General features: G+C 45.5%; 1 protein-coding gene across 1 annotated transcript; it reads left to right on the forward strand.

Moving 5' to 3' along the window:
• The first annotated feature begins 2,892 nt into the window (after nt 1-2,892).
• LOC102860819 (olfactory receptor 6B2-like) lies at nt 2,893-3,831 on the forward strand. Its single transcript, XM_006893503.1, has one exon. It carries the CDS (start codon nt 2,893-2,895, stop codon nt 3,829-3,831), a length of 939 nt encoding a protein of 312 aa, XP_006893565.1.
• The last annotated feature ends 4,145 nt before the right edge of the window (nt 3,832-7,976 follow it).

Here is a 7,976-nt window from a genome sequence, read left to right on the forward strand (position 1 = left end):
GTAAATGTGAGTCAGAGGGCTGAAGGAAGGGGCAGACTTCTGGGTCTGTGTGAGGAACGTCGGTGCACAGTGTAGATGGAAGAGGAGAGGAGAGCAGGGCAGAGCTGAAGACGTGGAGAGTAGGAGGGAGTATAGACCATGGTTAGTCCTTGCTCTGAGTGAGGGGCTTCAGAGTCCCCATCCCAGGACCTGTGAGGGGCCCAGATGACGACAGATGACAGGCACAGGTGACCTAGATTCTCAACCTCATAATTACACCTGCCTCCTGACCCTTCCTGCTGACAGAGGCATGTGTCCTGCAGAGGTGTGACCTGGCTGGCTATCAGTACAGGACACTGTCCACCTCACTGACTACATGTAGGACATGCGTGATCAGAGACAAGGCCTGCGCAGAAGGTCGGTTCCCAGGGCGGCCAGCAGTGGACTCTGATGAGGGCCTCTGGTGACCCGAAACCCAGTGGGCTGGCCAACTCCAGCAGCTCTGCAGTTCACTGCCCGGATAATTAGCAGTGTGGGCAGAGGCCTCTGCATGCAAGTAATTGGGCCCTGGAGTCCCCTCGCTCTGTAGAAAAAGTCAAGCCTGCCTTTCTCCGGCTCTCAGCCCACTTCTTAGGAGCTTGCCGGAGTTGTGCCTGGTTCAGGTGGCCAGGAAGTGGCTGTGGGACCCTGGGAGAGCTGCCATCACACTGTGGTCAGCTTGAGCAGTTCACAGGCCAGGCTTCTAACCCCAGGAAGGACTGCACACGTGTCCTGTGGCTGGTTCTTCCTGCCGAGCTTCTTGTCCGCTGGGCCAGATAGCACACTTACATCCGGGTGAGCTGCACATGAGTGTGTGTGTGAGTGAGAGAATGATTGTCAGTCTCAAATACTCCCAGCCCCCAGCTCAGTCAAGTGGTGGGTGGGACTCCCTTACACCCAGCGCCCTCACTCCCAGGCTGGTCCTGGGGCAGACCTCACACCCATGCACACTATGCTGTGTTCTCTCGTCCAACACGGGGCCCAGCTCAAGCCAGATCCTCCATGGACAGTACAGAACGCCGCCAGCAGAGCACGGTCACACAGTGGTGTGCTGTCAGTCTGACCCAAGTGTCACGACAGGTGTGAGCCAAGGTGGCCTGCAGGTGGCTGCCGCAGCGCCAGCAGAGGGAGAGCTGGACGGAGCTTCCCACCAAGCTCCCTAAAAGGACATCCTCTGTGAGGTACGGAAACCAGGCTTCTCCCAAAAGTATTGAAGAAGCTTGACTTCTAACTCACTGAGCAGACCGATGCTTTCTCTCTGTAACACCTTCAAGAACTTTATCATGACATGATCTTGGGCATCTTCACTCAAACCCTGGTGAACTTTAAGTCTCTGTCCAAGGGCCAGGAAAGAACAAGCAACAAAAACAACTTTCTCAAGTCAAAGGGGGATCTTCCGTTGGGTTCTGTGGCGTGGTGGCGTCCGGGGGAAGCCTGGAGTGTGGCTGACAGTAACGTGTTGTGAAATATCTTGATTCTCACTCATGTTCCCTCACGGTGCCAACATCATGCTCAGGGAAGCTGGTGAGGGGGACGCAGGAACTCCCAGCACTGTCTCTGCAAAATCTATTTAAGTCTAAATTGATTTAAAAACAGACCTTTTATTTGTAAGCAGATACAATTTCTCTCAGACTTTCAAGTGAAGGAGAGAGGAGGTTCCAGAGACCCTTGTAAGTAAGAAAAGTGTTCTATTTAAGCACTTACTCTGGAGATGAAGTAGCCAAATCATTAACGATGACTTTATCGTTAGTCGCTGTGATCTGCCCTCAGCCCTTGGTGGCTGTCACTCTACAGGGTCTTCCTCTGCCCAGATAATCAGCATGAACCCGGGAGGGGGCTCTCCTGACCTGTGTGATGCAGAGAATGAGACTGGAAGCTCCCAAGACAAGAGCAGTGAGCAAACGAGGGCTCTTCCTTCCAAGAATCCCCCAGACACCCAGCCCTCATGGACAGCAAGCCTGCTGTGACCCACTCAGCTGGACAGACGTACACTGCCCTGTCCATGGACCACATCCAGAAGTGAACCCTGCATGGTCAGACATGAACACCCCTGGAGAACAGGAGACTGACTGCTTAGCTTATAGAAGAAACATTAGCCTTTAGTTGATGTCCTAATACCAAGTGCTTGAAATTGACTGAGGATGGCACGTCTTTCCGAGTGCAGACCTGTGCTCAGGGAGAACTCTTTTTAATCACTTCTTGTGCGGTGTAAGTGGGTATGGGGACACACGGACCAGGAATACCAGGAAGGAGACCTCTTCTGTTTGCAGTGACTTCTTGGGCTGGGAGCCCTCAGCCTCTTGGGATCATCTTGAGTGTGGTTCCAGTTTATAAACCATTCCCCTTCTGTGTGGGGAACACAGCATGGACATCACGTGAGAGACTGAACACCAGTCCTGCATCTCTGAAGGTTAAAGGCGACCAGTCTTCATAACTGAAGCAAAGAGTGAGTAGGTACTGCAAAGGGTGGGGGTCCCTGGCCTGGTTTCACTCGGCTGCTCTGCCTCATCTCCAGATCCCAGTCCCAGGACGTGTGCTCACCCTGGCTTTCAGCTATCTCTGCTGAAGAGACCATGAAGCGGCCTCCCTCTTAAAGATTTAAGTACCAGATCACTGGTTCTCAGGATTTCTTTCCTCCCTGGTCCCCTCCCCATGACTGCATTTAAATTTAACACAGAGTTCTTTTCTAGTTAAAACTTGGTAAATAAATCTATGATTATTCTGTCCTTCTGCTTCAGAGAGCCAAGAGTCTGGTCTTTGAAACCATGACATGATCTCACCCCTAAGATCAGCTTTGACCTCTCCAGCTGCCCCTCAGTCCTTTACTCTTGCATGGCGATGTTTTGCAGACCTGCAGTGCCCACACACAGAGGAATGAGGGGTGAGAATGTCACCAAGGTGAGCGCCTTCATTCTGCTGGGCTTCCCCACAGCACCAGGGCTGCAGTATGTGCTCTTCCTCGTCTTCCTGCTTATGTACCTCTTCGTCCTGGTGGAGAACTTGACCATCATCTTCACTGTTTGGAGCAGCAGCCCCCTCCACAGGCCCATGTACTACTTTCTGAGTGCCTTGTCATCCTTGGAGATCTGGTATGTGTCCAACATCATCCCCAAGATGCTGGACGGCTTCCTCCTTCAGAGGAAACGCATCTCCTTCGTGGGGTGCATGACTCAGCTCTACTTCTTCATTTCTCTGGTGTGCACGGAGTGTGTGCTCCTTGCCTCCATGGCCTATGACCGCTATGTGGCCATCTGCCACCCCCTGCGATACCATGTCATCATGACCACAGGACTCTGTGTCCAGTTGGTGGGCTTCTCCTTTGCAAGTGCCTTCACTGTTTCCATAATCAAAGTCTGCTTTATCTCTCGTGCTACGTTCTGTGGCTCTAACGTCTTGAACCACTTTTTCTGTGACATTTCCCCCATCCTCAAACTGGCCTGCACGGACTTCTCCACTGCAGAGCTGGTGGACTTCATCCTGGCCTTCGTCATCCTGGTGTTCCCCCTGGTGGCCACTGTGCTGTCCTACGGACGCATTACCCTGGCTGTGCTGCGCATCCCTTCAGGCACTGGTCGCTGGAGGGCCTTCTCTACCTGTGCCTCCCACCTCACCGTGGTCACCATGTTCTATGTGGCCATGATCTTCATCTATGTCCGACCTCAGGCCATTGACACTCGGAGCTCCAACAAGCTCATCTCTGCTGTTTACACTGTTCTCACTCCAATAATGAATCCCCTGATCTACTGTTTGAGGAACACAGAGTTTAAGGACGCCTTGAAGAAGGCTTTAGGCTTTGGCCACAGTCTACCATAGACTGAATGGTCTAAAATCTAGTTTATGTTGTTAATTAAATAACAATTCCACTGCACTTCTTGTTGTGCAAGGTGATTTTTTTCGATGAAGTTGAAATAACTACAGAACTGTGCACGTGGAACACCCTTTCATCGGATGTGTCTCCACAAGCGGATACTCCTGTAGGAAACACCACATCAAAAGCCCCTACATTCTCTCTCTCTTGTTCCCATTAAACACTAAGTTCTAGACCAGATAATAGTTTGTCTTTCAAGTTTTATGAATGGATTCACAAAATATTTATGCTTCTTTCATTCAGTCTATACATGGGTGAATAATCGTTGGTTTTGCATGGATCCATAACTCACATTTTTTTGTTCTTGTATAAACCCATCTAAATACAGCTATACAAGCCATTGCAATAGAAAATAATAACAATGCTGTCTGTTACAAAGGGAGCTCGAACTCTGAAAAAAAAAAAAAAAAGGGAGCTCGAGCAACATAGAGTCACTGCGTCAATCCATCTTGTTAAAAGCTTTCTCTTTTATGCTGACCATCCACTTTTCAAGCATGATGTCTTTTTACAAGGACTGGCAACTCTTAACAGCATGCCCAAAGCCTGGAGCATGAAGTGTCACCATGCAGCCTCCAAGGAGCACCGCACTTTCACTTTCTCTAAAACATACTTGTTTTTTCTTTCGACAGTCCATGGACTATTTTCCAACACCACAACTCAAAGGCTTGAATTTATTTTTCATTCTTTCAGCTTGAGAAATGACAAGCGAGGTCTTCTCTTTTTATTCTCCAGTTTCAGCTCTCTGCACATTCCTTTATATACATTGCTTTGTATTTTAGAGATGCCCCTCTGAATCTTCTGTTCAGTTCTTTCCCCCACCCTTTGTATATCCTTTTTAAAAAATACTTTTTTTCTTTTATACTGGTTCACTTACAAAATTTGTATACATTGTTTTCTTACACCAGATCTTTCCCATTTCCTTTACCCACCTCTCCCTCCACCCATCAAATTGGTGACCCTATGATTAACCTCCCCACCCCTCTGCTTCCATACTTCCTCATACTTGCTTTATAATAATGGTTTTATATAATATTTGCCCTAATGGGATTGATTTAGTTGACCAGCTGGGCTTCTGACGACTGCAGACAGCAGAATAGCTGAAACCTTTCTCGGGCGGAATGCATTCCCTGACTTTGGCTGATGTAAAGGTTTTGAACAATTCAAGTTTTATTCATGATTAGAGTTGTAGAGTGGCTTTAGGCCTTTTGTTCATAGGGTCACTGTGAGTTATGCTCCACTTGAAGGCAATCAACAATAATAATCATAACATTTCAATAAAATCTAAACAGTATTTTATTTACTATGGAAAGCAAATGATATTCTGTTTAATAGAACTAGCTTAATACCTCTACAGTAACTCTCAAGTTAGGTAGTAATTTACAAAATCATTGTTCCTGCATGCTGTGTAGTATTCTTTTTTTAAAATTTTTTAAATTCTTTTTTTGTGAATTCTTTTTTTTTAAATTTATTATTAATTTCAATGAAAATTTACAGAGACTTTGGATTTCCATTTATTCATTGTTGCACTTTTGCTGTGTAGTATTCTATTGTGTAAATGTACCATAATTCATTCTTCAGTCGTTCAGTTGTGGTTGGACATTTGTGCTGTTTCCATGTTCTTGCTTTGGTGACTAATGCTGCTGTGAACATTGGTGTACAAGTCTCTGTTTATGCCTCAGCTCTCATTTTCTCAGAGTATATTCCAAGCAGTGGAATAGCTGGGTCATACGGAATTTCTATGTCTAGCTTTTTGAGGAAACTCCAAGCTGCCTTCCAGAGTGATTGTACCATTTTACAATCCCACTAACAATGTCCGAGAGTGCCTATCTCTCCACGTCCTCTTCAATATTTATTACATAATGGTGTCCTGTTAAACTTTGCCACTGCTACTGGTGTGAGATGGTATCTCATTGTTGTTTTGAGTTGCATCTTTCTTATTGCCAGTGATTTTATACAGTTCTTTATAAGCATCTCTTCCCTTTGTTTTGGCTTCTTGATGCTCTAGTGCAATTTTCAGAATCTCTTCTGACATTTATTTTGGTCTTTTCTTCTCTGTCTTTGTAATGACTTCTTGCTCTCTTCATGGGTATCTTTGATGTCATCTCACTACTCATTTGGTCTTCTATAATTAGCATTCAATGCATCAAATCTATTGTTAAGATTATTTTAAAATTCAGGTTAGATAGACCCATTGTTGTATTTTGATTGTGGACTTGTTTTCATTTTATTCAACTTCAATTTAAATTTGTACACGAATAACTGATAAACTGGACCACAGTCAGCACCTGGTAGGACTGCTGATAGTAAGCTTCTCCAGCGATTCTTTCCATAGACGTAGTCAATCTGAACCCTGTTCAGTCCATCGTGTGGACACCATGTAGATAGCAACCATCTGTATTTTTTTTCAAAAGGTATTTGCCATGAATAATCATTAAATGACAAAATTCAGTTCTTAGTCTCTGGTCTCATTTCTGTCCCCAAGCCTATAATTTCCAATTATCATTCCTTTCAGTTTATTTCTAACTTTTACATTCCAGTTATCATTTATTATTAATGCATCTTGACTACATATTTGGTAAATTTCAAACTGCAAGAGTTGGTAGAATTCCTCTATTTCCTCCTTCTTGGCTTTAGCTCCTGGTGCACATATGTGAATAACAGTTGTATCAACAGGTCTTCTTGGTATGTATATGGATAGTGTCCTATCACTCGTTATACTTCAGGTTGGGTCTCAAAGAGGTCTTTTTTCACTGTGAATGCAACACCATTCTTTCTCAGTTTTCCATTCCCAGCAGAGTAGATCATTGGATGGTCTGATTCAAAGTGGCCAATGCCAGTCCATCTTAGCTTGCTAATTCCTAGAATTTCAATCTTCCATTTCATTTTTAGAACTTCTCACTTTCTTACATTCACATCATTCCATGTTGTAATTATTAATGGCTGCTCACAGCAGTTGGTCCTCCTTTTTCAGTGTCTTCCACTCTGAGGGCTCCACCTCTGGCACTATGGCCAAGTGTCTTTCTGAAGTCAAGGTTAGGGGGCTACAAGTCCAGACATGAGATGCCAGCTCCAGGAGGAGGCTCTCTTGTACTGCTTGTGGAGGGACATCCTTGTCTCTGTCGACATGTGCAGGCCCAGGCTTCCCTGGAGTCCTCAAGCCTCCTGGTCTCTCGTGGTGCCAGGTCTTTGTCACGTCGGGCTGAGGTTCAAAAAGGTGCACTCTGCTCTGGGCAATGATTTCTCAGAGGTGTCTGGCTCACTTTTCTCTGTTTTTGTCTTTAGTGCAAGAAAAGACTTTACTGGCCACCCCTAAGGAAAACTGCCTTTATATTAGATTTCATCATGGGATTAGGGTGTATCACACGTTGCAATCTTAATCCTTCTATAGCTATTTGGTTTACCAGATTATGGAGAATCATGGCTCCTACATTACAGTTATAAGCATGTATGTTGGGGAGTCTTAGAGGAAGTGTAACCCAGGATGCTCTTTAGAGGTAAGGATGGTGAAACATCATCTGATGTACTTTGGGTGTGTTGTCAGGAGGGGGTTCAATCCTTGGAAAATGACATCATGGTGGTAAAGCTGGAGAGTCAGAGAAAGAGAGGAAGACCTTTGACTAGATGTATTGATACAGGGATTGCAATGGTGGCTTTGAGGATTTCAGATATGGTGAAGACGGTGTATGATAGGGCATGGTTCCACCTGTTGTTCACAGGGTTACTAAGAGTCATGTGGAAGCAGGAGCGGCATCCACTTCCTAAACAACATGGCTCTGGAAACTCTATGAACTTGGAGAAACGACGATGTTATAGAAAGGCTTCAGGCGTTTTGTTCATGTTCATAGGGTCTCTATGAGTCATGCTCGACTCAACAGCTATCAACAACAACAACATGAGTCATAGTTAACTTGGTGGCACCTAACAAGCCACATCAGCGTTCTAGCTGCTTTCTTACCCTTCCTGAGACTATTTCTTCTCTTCCATTGTCCCAACCTGCACGTGGTCGTCTTAGCTGCTCAGGCTGTTCGTTGGAGGTAGTGAGAGTGATTGCCAATTGTAGCCAAACACAACTGATACATCTCTGTCTAAC

This window comes from Elephantulus edwardii, unplaced genomic scaffold (genome assembly GCF_000299155.1).
Source record: "Elephantulus edwardii isolate Elephantulus edwardi_28Jun2011 unplaced genomic scaffold, EleEdw1.0 scaffold00127, whole genome shotgun sequence".
Lineage (NCBI taxonomy): Eukaryota > Metazoa > Chordata > Mammalia > Macroscelidea > Macroscelididae > Elephantulus > Elephantulus edwardii.

What these genes read in the sequence shown, in the direction of transcription:
- LOC102860819 (XM_006893503.1), top strand. Translation starts at nt 2,893, where the DNA reads ATGAGGGGTGAGAATGTCACCAAGGTGAGCGCCTTCATTCTGCTGGGC.